At 44.0% G+C, this 21,637-nt stretch overlaps 1 protein-coding gene across 1 annotated transcript in view; it reads right to left on the reverse strand.

Moving 5' to 3' along the window:
* GREB1 (growth regulation by estrogen in breast cancer 1) overlaps window positions 1-20,732 on the reverse strand; it is a gene marked incomplete at its 3' end in the record, with an annotated part of 118,709 nt that extends 97,977 nt beyond the window's left edge. Inside the window, exon 1 of the mRNA XM_015416407.1 lies at window positions 20,576-20,732. Coding sequence (XP_015271893.1) covers window positions 20,576-20,732 — 157 coding nt within the window. The remainder of the gene's footprint in view (window positions 1-20,575) is intronic.
* Window positions 20,733-21,637: the final 905 nt, after the last annotated feature.

The following is a 21,637-nucleotide window of genomic DNA, read 5'->3' on the forward strand; positions in this document are numbered from 1 at the left end:
CGGGGTCACAACACCGCCTAGTGACCCCGGGCCCCAAGGAGGCCAGGCTTGCAGCCACAAGGGCTAGGTCCTTTTCGGTGGCGGCTCCTACCTGGTGGAATGAGCTCCCGGAGGAGATTAGGGCCCTGCGGGACCTGGTACAGTTCTGCAGGGCCTGCAAGATGGAGCTCTTCCACCAGGCTTTTGAGTAGGAGCCGCCGCCGCCGCCACTACCACCCCCGTGTGACTGCAGAGCAGTTCCGCTGCGTCGAGCTGACTGGCCAGCTGAAATATTGTGGCCCATGGCATCCCCCCCCCTTTTTTGACCCCATTGGGATATGCAATAGGGAGTAAGTATTGTAGTCATTATGTATCCTGTGAGATGTGCATTTTTGCCTAAACTGTTTTAACTGTTGACTTTTACTGCACTTGTGCCTTAATTGTTTTAACTTCTTGTATTTTTATCGCACTTTTGTGCCTGTGTAAGCCGCCCTGAGCCTGCGTGCGGGTAGGGCAGGGTATAAATGAAATAAAATAAATAAATACATAAACAATAAATTAATGACTAACATTTATGACAGGGCATGAGCTTTCATGAATCACCACTCACTTCTTCAGATACAGCTGGAATGTGAGTCCATCTGTCCTTATATCTTGGAGAGTGAAGTGATTTCAAACGCCAAAAGCCAATAGCAGACATTGGTAATGAGAAAGAACCTAGGTCTCAGGTCTGTCCAGGAGTTTGCACTGTCTTGAGCTTCTCTTTCTAATTTCCCTTTGAAATTCCTTTATAAGAGAACTGCTACTCTTAGGTCAGCAACTGAATGCCCTGGAGGGTTGGTTTTTAAATGTTGTGGTTTCTAATAGTAGTAGAAAGAGTAAGACACCAATAGGACCTTTAAAGCCTAACAAAACTGTGATAGGGTATGTGCTTTTGTGAGTCACTGCTCACTTCTTCAGACTTATTGCCATTTATTCTTTGCATCCTCCTGGACCGAATCCTCCTGGACCAAATAGAGACCTAGGTTTCCAGATATCCCCACCCACTGAACATCACACCAAATCCAATGATGCCTGCTATTGTTATTTGGCATCTGAAATCATCTTTATAAACTTTATATCTCCAGTACCTTGTGTAACATTTTATGGCACATATGGCCCAACCCAACAAAGTGACATTTATGTCAGATCTGACCCTCATAACAAATGAGTTCGACACCTCTGCATTAGAACGATGGAAGTAATCGTGTCCTAAAGATTTTAACATGGCCATACACCTCCGACCTTTCCATTTTATGCAGGACTGCCTTATACTTTGATCTGTCCTCTGCTCAATACCAATATGCCACTGAACATCATAAATCAAGCCATATTGACCGGCAGCAAACACTAGAAAGAATCTGCCCAACAATTCAAGGTCACAATCCTGTGCAGACTCACCTGGAATTACGTCCATGGAAACACGGTGAGAATTATTTCTGAATAGAAAATGCATAGGATTGTACAAGAGACAAAGTGCTTGACCTTGAAGCTGATGTTATTGGTGGATGAGCTGCACTTGGCAACACCAGCAAAGCATCTTCATATTGGACAAGTTTGCGTCAGCATTTGCTACTTGCTCCCCATAAAACTACACCTGCACCTGAGTCGTGCCTCACCAAAAGGAAAGATGACTTCTTGTGCACTCTGCTTTCTCTTCTTCAAGTTCTTTTTCTTCCAGTCATTTTTTATTCCTTCCACAGTTCAAAACAACTTAAACTGTGATGGGATTATCTGGATTATTTCCCCCCAAAAAAGTCTCCTCCATTATTCATTGTTATGACCACTTGCCCCCATTCCTCTTCCCTATTCTCATACTATCCAACCCTGCCTCCCAAAGACTTTCCTCCCTGAATTTGTGTTCTCTCATCGGAGCTTTCTATAAAAAGTAAATCCAGTAGGAGAACAGCACCCTAAAGAAATAGTTTCAGTTGGAAAGGCACAGTGTGTGTGTAGGGGGGGGGGGATTCAGCACTCCCACCCCTGCTTTCTTTTCAGTCAGAAGGACTAGGTTGGTCCATTAAGTCTACTTGCCCTTTAACACTGACCAGCTTTATTACTGTCTAATAACTCGACTGAGGCCCCCTCTGCATATCGTTGAGGACTGGGCTGTTGTTGTGCTACAGTAATATTTTACACCACCACCACCATTCAACTTCATTAACAACTAGTTGTTGAGGGGTAGTAAGCCCTGCTGTCTCTGGACTTTGTAACATCAGCCTGTGCTAACCGCCTGGAAGACACCTGAAGTAGATCTAGGAGCCGGTTATGGGAAGAAAGAACCAATACGGTAGCCATCGTTGATCCAGCAACAACAATACTAGCACCTACTGTGTTATTGTTAACTAGTTTTAGCATTGTTTTAAATGTTTTAATTGTTTTATTGCAAATATAGGCTGATTTTACGCAAGCCGCCCTGAGCCGGCCTTGGCTGGGAGGGCGGGGTAGAAATTTGAGAAATAAATAAATAAATAAAATAGCCTGTTAGCTTCTAAGAATATAATGTGCCTCTCCCTCCTTTTTTTGCCTTGCTCATATACATCCCCAGGGTGGACTCTCCGGCACCTCACCCTGCTGAGGTCCCTCCCCAAACTCCACCCTCCGCAATGCCACCCCCAAATCTCTAGGAATTTCCCAAAACAGAATCTGAGAAGCTTGCAGTGTATTCATAATGAAAAATGAATAAATATGTCCTTGCAACCCCACACAGTTTATGCATAGCTCAGTAAAACTATATCTTTAAATAACCAAACCAAATTTGAGTTACATCAAATTCTACACCTTTGGGAGCAAGTACTTTTACAGTAAAATTGGAATTTAAAAAATAGCCCAAACCGGAGAACAAAGAAAATGTCACTGGATTTAAAGCCATCACTGAATTAGAATTTTAATTAAACATGAGCCATACACTGAACATGAACAAAACACACTTTCAATGCAAAGTCAATAAACCAAATAATATTTAGTTACCTTGGTTAAAAAGTACTCACAATAAATTATGATTATACCAAAGGGAACATGTCAATCTGTGAAAGAAGCACAGCAACAAAGCAAGGTAGAAAGCAGAAAGAAAGTAAAAGTAATAAAAGCTATGCAAAGTCAGCAGTCTTTAATGTATGAAAGTGTTTGCTTTACTGAGGAGTATAATGTTGTATTAGCAAGAGACATTCATTGTCTGTAAGCTACAGTCTGGGCCTGTTCTTTTGTTCCAAAGATGCTGTCAAAGAAGTTGGATTGGATAGATACAGTTTTCATGAACCTTTCATGATGCAAAAACACAGCAATCATAAACATCTTCAGATGCTCATGTATGTGATTAATATACTTTTGACCTACAATCATATCAATAAAAGAGGCAGACAGCAGGAAATAGCAATGAGCATTTAAGGGCTGCAAGTCCACGCTGTTCCTTTGTTAACTTTCCCATTTTTAAGGCCTTTCCTTTGAGGATGAATAAATGACCACAGCCCCAGGGAGCATGAGTGGTTAAGAGGGGTTCTAAGATAGCCCTGGGAAACAATTACAGCTGAAATGGGGGGGGGGGGTAGGGAAATGAGCATGTCATTAATTGTGCAGGCAGACATGTGGCTATTTTCAAGGAACAAGAAGGAACAGTTTCCCCTTCTGCCAATGGAACAGGGTTTTCAATCAACCCAGAAAGAAAATATTGTGCATGCTTCTTTTGCTTTCAATTGACAGAAAAGATGAAAAGGGGGTTCTTTTGTCCCTTAGCATTTTAAAGCAATATAGGTAAACAACAGCAGGCTCCACATTCAGACCGATCTAAAACCATGCTCCACATCCCCAGGCCCAAAAGGTGCTGCCCCCAACTCCTGCCAATACAAACATTTATTATATCACAGTTGGTGGGCTATGCATGGAGTGGGCTCCTAACCAGATCACCACCTTTTTTTGAGAAAGACTTCCATCAAAAGGGTCTATTTTGGGAAAGCAGTCTGAGTAGCTGTTTCACATATGACTTTCTAGAATATTTCAAATGATTATGAGGAAGAAAATCACAACATTCACAATGCTTTTGCAATTCCATCTTGAATATATCCAAGAACAAACATTTGACACTTGCTGTGAATCTCGCCCCTTCCTGCCAAAAATCTCTCCCTCTGATAGCTGAAATGGTTTCTCTGGGTCATTTGCCTATTGGGCAGCTATGCAGGACATACAAGTCAGGAATTCCAGGCTTGGATCCAGTGGAGGTTTCTGTGGATAGAAGGGATCTGCATCTATGGAGTCAGACCTCCCTGCCTCCCTCTCCTAACACAGCCCAAAATACGTCCCAGGAACAGCTGTGGGGGGAGTCAAAGATCAGCTGCAGGAGGGGAGAATGTGTGTGCGCATAGAGAAATCCCTTCCATCTGTAGAATCATCTACAGATATCTCATATTTTGACACCATTAAGAATACACATCCCTCAAGGAAGAACTTGGGGGGGGATTACATATTCCAAACACATAAACTATATGGCATTGCTGTTGTGAAAATACAGCCCCCCCCCCCAGTTAGGTGGGTCATTGTCATTAGAGGTAGAGAATGTGGTTGCATGATTATATTGGGTTGAATGAAAAAAAAATCATCCGACTTCGAAGCACAGAAGTTTTACACAGTATCCTCGATCTTCCACGTTTCCCGGTTAAGGGAAAATGCTGTACAAATAAATTACAAAGACGATATGACTCCAATGGTAACAAGAGAAAGAAATTTTATTTACAAGAATTTCTCTTAACCCTTAACCCTGCATGCAGAGTTACAATATCCAATGGATTGTTGGGATGTCCATTTACTGCATATTGTTCGTATCACCAGTGGCTGGTTCCACACAGGTCAGGAAAAGGTACCCCCACTACGGAAGCAGCAGTGAATGGTGTGGAGGCAAGCGGGAACAACTGCTGCTCTGCAGGGGTGGTTTTAGCCATGGGCAATCGAGACAGATGCCCTGGGCCCAGCACTGTCAACGACCCTGCGCTACAGTGTCCATGACTGCACCTGAATGCCCCACTGTCACACCTCCACCACTGCCAGCCTCTCTGCAGATCCTTTAGACAGCTGTGGTAGTTGCTTCAGGGTACCCTACATGTGCAGCTGTGGATGTGCAGCTGCCTGAATGGCCTGGGGCAGAAATGGCCCTGGAGAGGACCCCATTCCCTGACTGATCCAACCACAAGCACAGAGGAATGCAAATAGGCTTCTGTGGGGCTGGGGCTTTCTGTTCCTGAGGGCAGAGGCTGCTATCCCTCCCTCCTGCACATTCACTATGGTGGCTCCTCCTCCTCCCACCTGCCCCTATATCCTCTAGGGCAGGTTTTCTGCTCACCCACCATGCTGGTGAATTTGCAGTGGTGGCTGCTCCAACCACCCTCTTGGCTGCTGCTCCACCCACAAGTTCACAGTGGCAGAATATGTCCAGGTCTAAGGCCACCCGCTTGCTGCAACAGTGGATGTTTATATCCTCCCACAGCTGCAGAGGCTGCCTCTTGATTGTGGCCATCCTGGCTGAAGCAGCGGTGTGCTTGGGGTGGGGATGCTCGAGTCCCATCCTGGAATTTTGGCCAGCCTCAGAATCACTAAGACTCCCCCTGCCGCACAGTCCCGGCCCCTCACTTCTTGGCTGCCCTCCCCATCTCTCACTCCTGTAATCTGTTGTCTCAGTACAGAAGCACCAATGCAATCAGAATCATGTGACCTTCAGTGGGCAGCCTCCCCTATCCCCCTGACAGGTGCGTGGTGGCACCAGCATTTAGTTCTGAGATGCTGAAAGGGACAGTGGAACACACAGACCCTTTCCTTTTCTCATGAAAGAACTAATAAACAGCTGATCCATCATATGTGGACAGTTACCATACTATACTGATGCTGGAATGGGGCGAAAGTGAGCATAACAATAGGACTGTTTATTCAATTGGGGTATAAATGTTCTTACATACAGCAATTTATTTATGGAAATCTTTTACTAGAGCTTCGTTTTCATTTCTTATAAGCTTTAATTCACTTCCTATAGTGACAGAGTTTTACCGGTTAGAGACATTCCCTTGTGTGGTAATGTTTCTACTGAGATCACATGTCCTTAATTTGTTCTGGATCAAGACTCAGAGAATGCTGCACAAAGTGGTTTGCAATGTAATCCTAAACAGAATTACACCCACCTAAGTCCATTGATTTCAATGGGTTTAGAAGAGTATACCTTTGCTTCGTATTACATTGCTAGTTGCTTTAAATGAAGTTCACAGGTAGGATCCAACAGGAAAGTGATGAATACAAATTCATTCATAAATTAAAGACAATGTATGCTTTGGCGTTTAACAGGGACCTTGGATTCCTAACTTACTAGAGCTTCTAATAGCTCATATAGCCTATACCATGGGTATCAACAGAGGTCATTTTGGGGGGGATCGCAGGGGATCGCAGTTCCCCAGGGTGAGGTACGAGGGGGCGGGGCACATGACGAAGCCCCGCCCCCCGCTTCCGGCCGCCCCGCTTCCGGCCCTCATTCAGCCAGGAGGAGGCAGGAGAAGAGGGAGGGTAATTTGCTTCCTCCCTGCCTCTCCCCACCCCTGCCTGCCTGGGGCCAGGGAGGGCCTTCGCGGGGCTTCCTTGCACTCCCGCCGGCCTTGCAGGTCCACCGACGGGCCCCTCATGGGGCTCGGCAGTGGAGCTGCAAGGCCGGCGGCGGCGGCTGCCGGGACCATTGGGGGTGGGGTGTGTGGCCTTATGACACACTTCCGGTGATGTCAGGGGGTGTGGCCTTATGACACACTTCCGGTGATGTCAAGGGGTGTGGCATATGCTAATGAGTTATGCTAATGAGTTCCCCTATCTCTTTTTCTATGAAACAACCCCTGGGTATCAAACATGGCCCGCGGGCCGGAACCAGCCCCTACGGGACTCCTATCAGACCCATGAGCAACTGGCTTTCGTCCGCTTCCTGCATCGCAGCTCACTTTTCCCCAGCTCTCTCCTCCTGTGCTTTGCAGAGGAGAGAAAGAAAGCTAAGCCTACCTTCCCTCGATTGGCTGAGTGCTCCTCCCTCTCCCCCTTTGGGGAGGCAAAAAAAAGAGCCAGAGCCAGAGAGAGAGAGAGAGTCCTGTGACATGCTTAAGGCCAATGAAGTGTTTTATTCCAGGTATAAGCTTTTGTGCACAAGAACACTTGTTCAGAGAGAGGGAGGGGGAGTGTAACAGCCAGAAAGAGAGTTAGAGAGAGAGATCCCTCTTTCTAGTTCTAACTGACAGGGAGCGGAGAAGAAACCTTAGAACACAACTTGCAACCTTTATTAGTGGAGGGGAGCAAGAGTCCAGTAGCACCTTAAAAACTAATAAAATGTGTGGCAGCCTGGCAGGGTATGAGCTTGCATGAGTCACTGCTCACTGCTTCAGATACAGCTAGAATGTGAGTCCATCTGTCCTTATATATCTTGGAGAGTGAAGTAATTTCAGATGAAAAATGACAATAACAGGCATTGGTAATGAGAGAAGAAGCCTACGTCTCAATTCAGTCCAGGACGATGCCTTGTATTGAGCTTCATTTTCAGTTGCAATTCAGCAGTCTCTCTTTCTTTCTAATCTTCCTTTAAAATTCCTTTGTAAGAGAACTGCACAATTTGAATGTTGCGGTTTCTAACAGCAGTAAGAAAGAGTCCAGTAACACCTTAAAGACTAACAAATTTTGAGGTAGGGTATGAGCTTTCCTGAGTCCCTGCTCACTTATTTAGACTTATTTTCATTTATTCTTTGCATCCTCCTGGACTGAATCCTCCTGGACCAAATTGAGATCTAGGTTTCCTGTCTTATTACCAACACTGATATGTCCACACCTACTACCCCTCTGCATATCACACCTAATCCAATCATGCCTGGTATTACCATTCGGCATCTGAAATCATCTTTATAAAGTTTATATCTCTGGTACCTCATATAACTCCACCCGTATACCCTGCATCAGAGGGCAGCCTGCCACAAACACCCTCACCCCTGAACTAGCCAAGAGTTGCTTCTGAGTCTGTGGTCAGTCCTAAGAGGGGATACACAAACACACATGAACATAGGAGCTTGCCTAAAATATGGGCTTTGGAGGAATTGGAAACAACATGTGTCTTGTTTACGTGCAATCTGCCTCGCCCCCACGGGTAAGTATCAATGTTCAAGTATCAATGTTCGCTGCATACCACCATGTCCACAATATGGAGCTCTTCTTTCTCTAAAAATCTCCTTTTGTCTCCCTCTCATGTAAATACATTTCTCTACAAAAACACCTACATCTGTCGTATATTGCTCCTATCCTGGGTCTTACTTCCTTTTAAATGTAAACATTTCTCTGGGGAACTGATTTATGGTCCTCTTCCTGAGCAATTCTCCCAGGTTACTCAAAGCTATTAACTTTGAAGTATCAGATTGTATCAATTGTGGACACTCCAAGTATCCTCCAGGATATACCCAACAGGGTGCACATTTTGTTAAAGGTATGAGAAACCCATAATCAAAGATCGGAAACCTTTTGGTTCATTTGTTCAAACCCTGCACTTCGGGATACCTTCTATAATCTATAGAAGTGGCTGCCCAGCAATGTCTGTGTGACACTCTAGGGTGCCTTACAAAGTACACCCACAAATTCAAAGTTTGGGTCCCTTTGTGATACACTGGTCATTCATGATCTCTTCCCATCGGACCTCTGTACATCTGGATCTGGTAAATATCACCTCAAAACTCCCTATATGTCTCTAAGATCCTCTGTATCTCTGTACCCTTAGTATGCATATATAATTTGATTGCTTTGTGTGTATGCTTTGCATTTAATCAGTATTTTTCAATAAAACAAACCTTTTTTCAGACTTAGTCCTTGTTATTTGAGAGTTTACCTCCGTGAAACTGACTCTGGTATAAATAGGTATAAAGATCCTGCCTGTTACTTCCCATTCTGCCAGCCTGGTCTCCTTGCTAATTTCCCCATCAAAACAGAGACAGTCAGTGCGGGTAACACTCGTGTTACATTTTATAGCACACATGGCCTGGCCTGACAAAGCAACATCATGTCAAATCCAGCCGTTGTAACAAATGAGTTGGACACTTCTGTCCTATACCTTACAGTTCTTAAACTGTTCTACTATTTCATCATTTCATCTTGTATTAGATTTTATATTCATTCTGCTTTGCTGTTGTTGGCTGAAAATGCCTCACACCTACTCTCTGTGAATTGATTTCTGTCAGCTGGGCTCTGAGATGGAGTAGGGAAGAGAGTTGCTGAAGTGGTGAGTGTTTTTTCCTTTGCCTTTCCTTAACTGCTGAGGAGAATTAGCTGAGGTTCTTTTGTGGAAGGATAGTGTTTGAGGGTGTGTGGGTATGTATAGCCTGCTGGAAAGTGGTGCCTGTTTGAGTAAGTGTGGTTTCTGTTTGTCTCTTTTGCCTGGGTTGTAACTGATTGTAGCTTTTAGCTCTTTTGCCTGGGGGTGACTGCTGGCCCCGCCCTCTGCTTGGCAAGCCTTGAATTATGTAAGGCTTCTCCTTGCCAGAGGTGCAAGCAGAAGGGCTCTTGCCCCATGGCTCTTAGCCTGGGGGGTCATGCCTGGGGGTCCTGTAAGAAGCTGTGTGTTAATCTTTTTTGCTTCTGCAAATCTTGTGAGGCAGTTTGGCAGGGGATTGCAGCAACATGGCTGGTGAGTGAGTTGAGACATGCAAAGTCTGTGGCATATTTGTATTCTTACCTGAGTGTAACAGCAATTACACTTGCAACAAGTGTAAGTTGATAGCCCTACTTGAGGCATGCTTGTCCACACTCCATTCTATAAGGGAAGTTGAAGATTTTATGGACAGAACACAGGAAGCACTCCTGAGAGGGCAACAGGAGCAAGAAGGAAAGGTAGCTCAGCAAATGGAGGACCACCCAACACAGGAGGAGGGCACATGGAAAAAAGTAACCCACAGATGCAGGAAAATCAGGAGACATTCTGAGCCTCTGTTGCTAAGCAATCGGTTCCAGGATCTCTCTATAGATATTAGTTCTGGACGACTGGAACAAGGGCTACTCCCCCAGCCTCCCCCAAAGCTTGAAGAAAATTTCTCAGGCCACCATAGATGAGAGGACTCGAGCTTCTGCTCCTCAATATAAGCGAAGGCATATACTGGTAATTGGGGATTTCCTACTGAGAGTAGTAGAAACTAAAGTGTGTCAAGTGGACTTGGCATCTTGAGAAGTATGCTGTCTACCAGATGCACACATCCAGGATGTGACGGAAAGGGTAGGAAGACTCATCAAGCCCACAGATTATTATCCTTTCTTGCTCATCCATGTGGGAACAGATGATACCGACCAGCGCAGCCCAGAATGTATTAAAAGAGACTATGTGGTTCTGGGTAAAAAGGTGAAGGACATGGGAGCACAGGTTGTGTTGTCGTCAGTTCTTGTTGAAGGCTGTGGCTTTGGAAGGGAAAGAATACTGCAAATGAATGACTGGCTATGTAGATGGTGTCATCAGGAAAGGTGTGGGTTTTTTGGATCATGACTTATGCTTTCGAGATGAAGCTCTTCTATTGAGAGATGGTTTCCACCTCATGAAGGTAGGAAAAATGTGTTCTGTGAGAGCCTTGCAAACCTAATAAGGAGGGCTTTAAACTAAATCCTATGGGGAAGTGAGATAAAAATTCAAAGCCTTGTATGATGCCAGTAACTGTCAAGAACACTAAAGATTTGCAGGGAGTGACACATATACTAGGTAACATTAACTCGCAGGTAAGTACAGAACCAAAAACCTCAGGATGCATAAACCATGGATTCCGATGTCTCTACACTAATGCACAGAGAATGGGAAACAAGCAGGAGGAACCTGAAGTCCAAATACAGGAAGGGGACTATGATCTAATAGGCATTACTGAAACTTGGTGGAATGACACTCACAATTGGAATATTAGGATTGAGGGGTTCAATTTGTTTAAAAGGAATAGACTAAGGGAGGGGGGAGGAGTAGCTTTATATGTAGAGGAGGTATATGCTTGTGAGGAAATATGTGAATCTGAGCATGGAAGTTCAGTTGAGACTCTCTGGGTAAAAACAAAAGGAGTAAAAAATAATAGTGATATTATGGTGGGAGTCTGCTATAGACCCCAAAACCAGGCAGAGTACTGGGATGAGATGCTCCTAGAACAGATTACAAAATTCTCAAAGTCCGATTCTGCACAATCACTTGCCCCGGTGTCACCCCCCAATAATATCTGCGGAAACTGATCAGCTCCCCACATGTTGGTCAGGGTCAGCAATTGACCCAAATCTAATGGCGTTTCCCTTCGGATTTTCCATCTCCGCTATTTTCAGGATCTTTTTTTTTTTTTTAACTTCGGGGTTGGAGTCAGGGCATTCTAGTGGAGAACTCTTGAATCGCGGCTGTCCTCTCTTCACTCCTTTAACGCCCCTCCGCTTTTTCCCCTCCCCTCCCCACCTCTCTGTCCGCCTTCCCGCCTTTGTTCAATTGTTCTGCTTCCCCCCCTTGGCGCTCTTTTTTGTTTTGTTTTTTCCTGTGTTGCGTTGCAACGCAATAATGACCCAGCATTAACTGGCGTTTAAATGTCCTTTTGCACCCCCCTCCTCCTTGGCGAGCGTGTACTTTACTCATGTTCATTGTTTTGTTTTTATTGTATTTTCTGGAGCATGAGAGGAATGTTTTACTGCAACCGATGCAGCTGTGGGATGCAGTATAACTTCATGCAGACCTTTGCAGCATGTGAAAGTGCAGTAAAAACTCCTGACAAGTAATGAGTAAGGGGAGAGAACCCTTTGTGGGTTTCCTCTTTTCATGGGCATTCAAAAAAATTAAAGGTACCAATCATGGACCGGTTGCGTAACAACGCAACCACACATGCGCGACGCATGCGTACTCCATGGCTGTTTAGGTGGGTGGATCCATTATAACACAACCACGCATGCGTGAAGCATGCCTGTTTTCCATAGTGGGTGGGTGTGTCACAATGCAACCATGCCTACGATCAAAAAAAAAAAGAAGAAGAAGGGGGAAGAGAGGGGAGGGGTTGCTAGATTTGGTGCAAGGCAAAATGCTGAAATGCAGACCCAGGACAAACCCGGGCCAGAGTTCCGTAATGTGGAAATCTCCCAGCAGAATCGGGCCAATTAGACCCAGGGGGAACGGGAAGCAAAACATTAGTGCGGAATCAGCCAAAGAGACCAAACATGGTAGTCATGGGAGATTTCACTTGGGGCTATTTTTGTAGCAGGAACTCCTCTGCATATTAGGCCACACACCCCTAATGTAGCCAATCCTCCAAGAGCTTACAGAGCTCTTCTTACAGGGGCTACTGTAAGCTCTTGGAAGATTGGCTACATTAGGGGTGTGTCACTTAATATGCAAATGAGTACCTGCTACAAAAAGAGCCCTGCCGGGTTACACAGATATATGTTGGAAGTCCAACTCTGCTAAAAATGAAAGGTTAAATAAATTCCTGACTTGTCTTGTTGACAACTTCATTTTCCAGAAAGTGGAGAAGAAAAGAAGGGGATCTGCTATCTTGGACTTGAGTCTCACCAACAGGAAAGTGGTTCACGAGGTGAAAGCAGTGGGCACCCTGGGTAATTTTGGAATTTACAGTCCTAGGGAAGGTGAAAGCTGTACATAGTCAGACATATAAGTTGGACTTCAGGAAAGCAGATTTTGACAAACTTAAAGTTATGCTGGGTAGAATCCCATGGTCAGAAATACCTAAGAAGGGAGTTCAAGAGGGGTAGCCGTTTCTTAAAAGTGAAATATTGAAGGTACAATCACAAACAATTCCTATGAGAAGGAAAAATGGGAGGAGCCTAAAGAAGCCAAGGTGACTCCATAAACAGCTTTCTAAAGATTTGAGAAATAAAAAAGACTAATTTAGGAAATGGAAGGAAGGCCTTATAACCAAGGATGAATATAAACAAATAACCAGTGCTTTTAGGGAGAGAGTTAGGAAAGTTAAAGCTCAGTATGAGCTTAGGCTGGCAACAGATGCTAAAAACAACAAAAAAGGGTTCAATTCTTATGTTCAAAGTAAGAAAAATAGTGAGGACATGATAGGCCCATTGTGGGGACAGGAAAGTGAAACTGTAACTGGTGTTGAATAGAGGGCAGAACTGCTCAATTCCCACTTTTCCTAAGTCTTCTCTTGCGAGGGAAATGATGCTCAACATGGCAAAAGCAGAACACCTGATGAGGGAAGGAAGTTACAGCCTAGGATCAGCATAGGGGTATTACATAAACACCTAGTTTCTTTAGATGAAATGAAGTCCACAGGGACAGATGAATTGCATCCAAGAGTACTAAAAGAACTCACAGATGTAATTTCTGAGCCTCTGTCCATTGTTTTTGAGAATTCTTGGAGAACAGGTGATGTGCCAGAAGATTGGAGGCAGGCAAATGTCCCCACCTTCAAGAAGGGAGAAAAGGAGGATCCATATAACTACTGACCTGTCAGCTTGACATCTATACCTGTTTTAGAACAAATCATCAAAGAGTCTGTCTTTGAGCATTTAGAAAGGATGGCTGTGATCACTAAGAGCCAACATGGGTTTCTCAAGAACAAGTCAAGTCAGACTATCTTTATCTCTTTTTTGAGAAACTTACTCCCTTGCTGGATCAGGGGAGTCCTGTAGACATAGTTTATCTTGATTTCAGTAAGGGTTTTGATAAAGTTCCACATAATATTCTTGTTGACAAGTTTGTAAAATGTGGTTTGGATCCTATGACTGTTAGGTGGATCTGTTACTAGTTGACAGATCACATCCAAAGAGAGCTTGTGAATGGTTACTCATCCTCTTGGAGAGGAGTGACAAGTGGAGTGCCTCAAGGATCTGTCCTGGGACCTGTTTTCTTCAACACCTTTATCAATGATTTGGATGAAGGAATACAGGGAATGCTAATTAAAGTTGCAGATGACACTAAATTGGGAGGGGTAGCAAATATGGTAGAAGACAAAGTCAGGATACAGGATGATCATGACAGGCTGGAAAACCAGGCTAAAACAAACAAAATGAATTTCAAAGGGGATAAATGTAAAATTCGATATTTAGGTAGAAAAAATCAAATGCATAATTATAGGATGGGGGAGACTTGTCTTGGCAGTAGTATGTGTTAAAAGGATCTAGGGGTCTTAGTAGACCATGCACTGAACATGAGTCAGCAGTGCGATGTGGTAGCTAAAATGGCAAATGCCATTTTGGGCTGCATCGACAGAAGTATAGTGTCCAGATCATGCAAAGTGATGGCATCACTTTACTCTGCTCGAGTTAGACCTCACCTAAAGTATTGTGTTCAGTTTTGGGCACCACAGTTTAAGAAAGATATAGACAAGCTGCAATGTGTCGAAAGGGGGGCAATGAAGATGGCAAGGGATTTGGAGACCAAGTCCTATGAGGAAAGGTTGAAGCAGTTGGGTCTGTTTAGCCTGGAGAGGAGACGACCGAGAGGTGATAAAACCATCTTCAAGTACTTGAAGGGCTGTCATATAGAGGATGGTACGGAGTTGTTTTCTGTTGCCCCGGAAGGTCAGACCAAAACCAACGGGTTGAAATTAAATCAAAAGAGTTTTCGGCTAAACATTAGGGAGAAGTTTCTGACAGTTAGAGTAGTTCCTCAGTGGAACAGGCTTCCTCGGGAGGTGGTGGGCTCTCCTGTTTTGGAGGTTTTCAAACAGAGGCTAGATGGCCATCTGACAGCAATGCTAATTCTGTGAACTTAGGCAGATCACAAGAAGGGAGGGCAGGAAGGGTTGCATCAGAGCTTAGTTCTCGTGGCCCTTTATTACATGCCCAGGGAAATGCTGATTACCACGTTGGGGTCAGGAAGCAACTGTTCTCCAGGCCAGTTTGGCCAGGGATCCTGGAGAGGGAATTGGTTTTGGTTTCCTCCCCTCTTCTGAGCATAGATCAGGAGTCACTGAGGAAGTGGGGGGAGGTATTTGTAAATATCCTGCATTGTGCAGGGGGTTGGACTAGATGACCCTAGAGGTCCCTTCCAACTCTATGATTCTATACACTAGCCCCTCTGTAGCATTCCACACACATGCACACGACCCAGTTGTGCTGCACGGTTAACCAAACTTAATAAACATACACTTCTATGCATCTGAAGAAGTGAGCTTGGAGTGACAAAAACTCACGCTGAAATAAATTGTGTTAGCTTTTAAGGTTCTATTTGACTTCTGTTTAATGTTTTCATATAAAGTTGTTTCCACTCATTCCTCATTCTGGTAGTGGACTCAGAAACATTATAATTCTCACTACACTTAACGGAAAGTAAAAATGGGGCCTAATGTTGTGTTAATCCTTTGAGAATTAAAGAAAAAACTAAACAAATCCTACGTACTAATGTGAAAAACCACCCCCTTCTGTAAGAACAATGGCTGTAGTCCGGCAGCATCTTTTTCCAGCTGATGTCACAATCCACTTTGTGACATCAAACTTTGTTACTGAGGAAAGTCTCAGGCATTCCACATGGAGTATAAACAGCAGGAGCAGATGGACACTTAAGCAAATGCTGTGTTTTCTCATGGAAATGTCTTTGTTCAGCAAGAAAGAATGGAAGGATTAAATTTAAAATGCATAACCAGATTGGTTCCTGAACAGGGTTTTTCCATGGGTGGCAAATATCTGTATGACATTGTACACTATTATTTGAAATAACATCTGAATGATTTTGCAGCATACGTTAGTAAAGACTGCCATAAAGGTAAAGGTAAAGGTTCCCTTGCTCGAAAGCCAGTCGAATCCGACTCTAGGGTTGCGGTGCTCATCTCCGTCTCAAAGCCGAAGAGCCAGCGGTGTCCGAAGACATTTCCGTGGTCATGTGGCCGCCATGACTAAACACCAAGGTGCACGGAATGCTGTTACCTTCCCACCGAAGTGGTATCTATTTATCTACTTGCAATTTCTTGCTTTTGAACTGCTAGGTTGGCAGGAGCTGGAACTAGAGATGGGAGCTCACTCCATCATGCAGCACCCGGGTATCGAACTGCTGAACTACTGACTTTCAACAGCCTGCAGTTCAGTGTCTTAACCACTTGAGCCACCGCAGCTCCTAAAGACTGCCATACTCCATCAATAATTATATTTCCCACATGGCCATTAGATAGCTTTGAAAAGATATGTACACATACAAAGGTGGAAACATTTTCCAAACAATAAAGAGAAACCAGAAATTGGCAGGAGGAAACAGTTGCACCAAAAGGCTAATGTTCAGTTCAAAGTTTATTGCATGTAGCCAATGGCCATGAAATTAAAAGATGCCTGCTCCTTGGGAGGAAAGCGATGGCGAACCTAAACAGCATGATAAAAAGTAGAGACATCACCCTGCCAACAAAAGTCCGCATGGTCAAAGCAATGATATTCCCAGTAGTCATGTATGGCTGCGAGAGTTGGACTATAAGGAAGGCCGAGCGCCGAAGAATAGATTCTTTTGAACTATGGTGCTGGAGAAGACTCTTGAGAGTCCCTTGAACTGCAAGAAGATCAAATCAGTCAATCCTAAAAGATAATGAAACTGAAGCTCAAATACTTTGGCCACCAAATGAGAAGATGACCCTGATGCTTGGAAAGATTGAAGGTCAAAGAAGACGGGGACGGCAAAGGATGAGATGGTTAGACAGTGTCATAGATGCAACGAACATGAAATTGAGCAAACTTCAGAGGACGGCGGAAGACAGGAAGGCCCGGCATGATCTGGTCCATGAGATCGCGAAGAGTCGGACTCGACTGTGCAACTGAACAACAACAAATGGCCATCACAATATAAAAGATAAAAAACAGTACAAAGATTGGCAATACATTTAGAAGAAAATTAAAATATATAGATGAAGTATGAGTATAAGTTTTAAAATCAGATTTCTCAAATAGCACATTCTGAAAGTACAGTCATTCCGTAGCCTTATCTCTACTTTTCCTTGCAGCATGAGCATAGAGTGCCATTCTATAGGAGATCAAAAGGCTAATGATGCCTGCATGAAGTCAGATCTGCAAAATCTTCTGAAGTTTAGCAACTTTTAAAAAAAGTTTTTTTGAAAAAACTTATTTTAAAAAAGGCTTCATTGTTCATGAAAATAACCCATTGAGTCTGCCAGGGGAATCTGAGCCTTGTGCCTAAACATTCCACATCCCCAAGGGTGATGCAAAGAATAAAAGTGAAAGTAAAATAAAATAATATTATTTGCCATGAAATCCCAAACTATATTGAAAAATTATAACCACAGCATACAGAATTTTAAAATTAATCTAACAAAGCTCAAAACAAAGCATATGGTCAGAAGTTCTATTTTTTAACTCATTCCCAAAATCAAGGCTGTCTAAAAATACAAAATAGTAATACTTTGCATTACAAATTAAGGCATTATATTGAACTAAATTCTGTTCATTTTGGCTGAACTGAATAATAGCATCATAGAATCACAGAGCTGGAAGGGGCCACAAAGGCCATCTACTCCAACCCCCTGCTCCATGCAGAATTAGCCTAGAGCATCCCTGACAAGTGTTTGTCCAGCCGCTGTTTAAAGACTGCCAGGGAGAGGAAGCTCACCACCTTCCTAGGCAGCTGATTCCACTGATTCCACTGTTGCGCACCTCTTACTGTAAAAAAGTGTTTCCTAATATCCAGCCAGTATCTTCCCACCCTTACTTTAAACCCATTATTGTGAGTCCTATCCTCTGCTGCCAACAGAAACAGCTCCCTACTTTCCTCTAAGTGCAGCCTTTCAAATACTTAGAGAGCAATCATGTTCCCTCTCAACTTCCTCTTCTCCAGACTAAGCATTCCCAAGTCCCTCAGTCTTTCCTCAAAGGGCTTGGTCTCCAGGCCCCCAATCATAACACTCTGCTCTGCACGCACTCCATTCTGTCCACATTCTTTTTGAAGCGAGGCCTCCAGAACTGCACACAATACTCCAGGTACAGCTTGACCAATGCAGTGTACAGCGGGACTGTGACATCTTGCGATTTGGATGTTATGCCTCTCTTGATACACCCCAAGATTGCATTAGCCTTTTTTGTCGCTGTATCACACTGGCTGCTCATATTTAACATTCAGTCCACCTGTACCCCAAGATCTTGTTCACACACACACTGCTACCCAGAAGTGTATCCTCCATCAAATATGCATGTTCCTCATTTTTGTTACCAAGATGTAGAACTCAGCACTTCTCCTTGTTAAATTGCATCTTGATCACTTCTGCCCACTTTTTCAGTGTGTTCAGATCTCATTGAATTCTATAACTTCTAGTGTGTTCGCTGCTCCTCCCCATTTGGTGTTGTCATGATCTGTGTAGGCCTCTGGAGATCTGTGCATGACTGGGAGAAAAGCCTGAGGCCTAGGGCCCAGGAGAGGCCTGTGTGGTAGTAGAAAGCAAGCTGCCTACAATTCCCACAATGCCTAGAACCAGCTGCAACCAATGGGGATACTGGAAGTCTCTGAGGAGATGTGTTCTTATACATGGTGGGCAGTTTAACTGACGTTCTTTTCGCTGCGGTCTTGCCTCACACAGGAGTGAACTGAGGAGACTGGTCTGGGAAAACGTTCCCTCACTGGGAGAGTGAGTATAGGACAAGCCTGGTTTATAGATGGCTGTATGCCTTAGTCACGTTAGGTCAGTAGTTCAGCAGTTCAAGACCCGAGTTGCCGCATGACGGAGTGAGCTCCCATCTCTAGTTCCAGCTCCTGCCAACCTAGCAGTTTGAAAGCAAGAAATTGCAAGTAGATAAATAGGTACCACTTCAGTGGGAAGGTAACAGCGTTCCGTGCGCCTTGGTGTTTAGTCATGCCGGCCACATGACCACGGAAACGTCTTCGGACAGCGCTGGCTCTTCGGCTTTGAAACGGAGATGAGCACCGCAACCCTAGAGTCGGACTTGACTGGCTTTCGAGCAAGGGAACCTTTACCTTTTATACCTTTAAAGCACCTTGTCTTGTTTTTCCTTGCCCCAGTACTGTAATAATAAACCCTTTTTGTTCCACTCTTCCTCTGCCTGGTCATCACGCTTATGTTCTCGGCTACAAAGGGGCATTTTGAAAGGGCTTGGGAAAGTACCCTGGGCCTTCTCAAGGGACCGAAGTCCAGGGTGGTGGTGGCAGAAGGTGGCAACCCGCTGGGGTCATGACAGGTGTCATCTGCAAATTTAAGGAGTAGCCCCTCCACACCCTCATCTAGATAATTTATAAAAATATTGAAAAGTACCAGACCCAGAACCGAGCCCTGTGGCACCCCATTGGAAACTTCCCTCCATTCAGATGAAATGCCATTGTCAACTACTCTTTGAGTATGGTTCTCCAACGAGTTCCCTATCCACCTAACTATCCTAGAGTCCAATCCACAGTCCTCTAGTTTACCCATCAGAACATCATGGGGAACCGTGTCAAAAGCTTTACTGAAATTCAGGTTAACAACACCAACAGCAGTCCCTCAAACCAGTAAGCTCGTCACTCAATCAAAGAAGGAAATGAGGTTGGTTTAGCAGGACCTGTTGGGGACAAATCCATGCTGACTTCCCCGGATCACCAAGTTGTCCTTAGATACTCACAGATCAATCCCTTTAAAATTTGCTCCAGTATCTTCCCTGGGACAGAGGTCAGACTGATTGGCCTGTAATTTCCTTCTCCCTTTTTTGAAAATTGGGATAGCATCTGCCCTCTCCAGTCTTGTGGCACATCTCCTGTCCTCCAAGAGGTCTGGAAGATGATGGACAGAGGCTCTGCAAGCTCTCTAGAAAGTTCTTTGAACACTCTTGGGTGCATACCATCTAGCTCGGGGGGTTTGTATTCATTCAATGCAGCCAGCTGCGTCTCAGCTACCTCTCTGTCCATGTCAACCAAGAGCCTGGATGCCATGCCTTGCCTACTGCCATCTCTAGATGAGTCCATTCTCTTCTTCAGGGGGAAAAACTGAGGCAAAATAGGCATTAAGCCTTTCTGCTTTCTCTCTGACCCCTGTCAGAGTTTCTCCATTTTCACCCAACAGTGGGCCCATTGCCTTTTTTAATCTTTTATTAGCTCCTCACATATCTGAAAAAGATGTTCTTGTTGTAGCAAGCCTCCTTGGCCAACTTTAGCTCACTATGAGCTTTGGCCTCTCTGATGGCTGACCTATAGTGCCTCGCAACCCGCAAATACTTTTTAACATCATGTGGATTAGAATCACAAAAGAAATCTGTTAAGAGATTTTATCTCATCTTATAGGGATGCCAGCCTCCAGGTGGAATCCCCCGAATTACTCCTCATCTCCAGACTACAGAGATCAGTTCATCTAGAGAAAGTGGATGCTTTGGAGGGTGGACTCTATGACAATGTATGCCACTGTCCTCCCCAGGCTCCATCCACAAATCTCCAGTTTCCCAACCTGGATCTGGCAACTCTACACCAACCACCCCTTCTGGTAGTCAAAGGGGAGTTGGCAACCCTACGAAGATAGCCAGAAAAGCAACTATAGACGATGCATTTTGGGATTCCATAACAGAGCCTAAGGCTATGATCTTATACACATCTGCTTAACAGTAAATAGAAAATGCATATTTGAATAAAAGTTCCAAAATCAACGCTGCTTACCTTCAAGAGAAGAAAGCTGCTGCTCCGCTTCCAAATACAGCTGTGAAAAAACAGGCCTAGGAACTAAATTGTTTGACCGGAGAGAGGCCTCAATAGAATTATGGAGCACTTCTTCAAAGCGTGTTGTCTTGAGTTGCCCAGCGTAAGAATTTCCCATCGTCCTGAGAAATGAGTTTGAGGAAGCTTTTTTTAATGTATGTTTTAATTCCAAACAAAATGAGAGAAAGGGAGAGAGAGAGAGAGATCATGTATTGTTTTTCACAAATTAGGGAAACACAAGAACACCCAAAAGGGCATTTCTCACAACAGGAGCAAGTTTGACACTGTCCTTGTTGAGACAAAAATGAAGGAAGGTTGAAAACATTCACTGAAGAGAACCTACACAGGAAGATATGGTCACACCATAAAGACAACAGGCTCTTCTGACAACATTTCTGAAGACACTGGTTAAAATCAGAGTCATGTTAAACTGACACAACTCAAAGGTGCCCTCCAAATTAGACAGAAGTCCAAGGGCACCTTAAAGACTAACAACTTTTATTCCAGATGGGTAGCTGTGTTGGTCTGAAGTAATAGAACAAAGCCCAGAGGCAACTTTAAGACCAACAAAGTTTAATTCTGAGCATGCGCACAAAAGCATATGCCCAGAATTAAAATGTGTTGGTCTTAAACGTGACACTGGACTCAAACTTTCATCCCAGCATGAGTTTTTGTGACTCAGATGCATCTTTAGTCTTTAAGTTACCCCTGGACTTCTATTTTATTTTGCTATAACAGACTAACATGGCTACCCCTCTGGCATTGTCACGGAAGGCACTGATTCAAAGGCAAGGGAAAGGTTTTCCCCCATTTTTTTGTTTTCATACAATGATGCTGCTGACACAGGTCAGAAAAAACAGACCCAAGAACTATCAGCTTTTTTCCCCATTAAGGTATTTACTTATGGATCTTGCATTTTCTTTCACCCTCCTCCTTTCTTTCTTCATATATATTAAAAGATACAAATGGAGAGAGGAAGGCAAGTTATTAAAACAAGAAAATTCTGACAGTATTTGCTTGTAA

The sequence above is a fragment of the Gekko japonicus genome, unplaced genomic scaffold (genome assembly GCF_001447785.1).
Source record: "Gekko japonicus isolate JY-2015 unplaced genomic scaffold, Gekko_japonicus_V1.1 scaffold1597, whole genome shotgun sequence".
Classification (NCBI taxonomy): Eukaryota; Metazoa; Chordata; class Lepidosauria; order Squamata; family Gekkonidae; genus Gekko; species Gekko japonicus.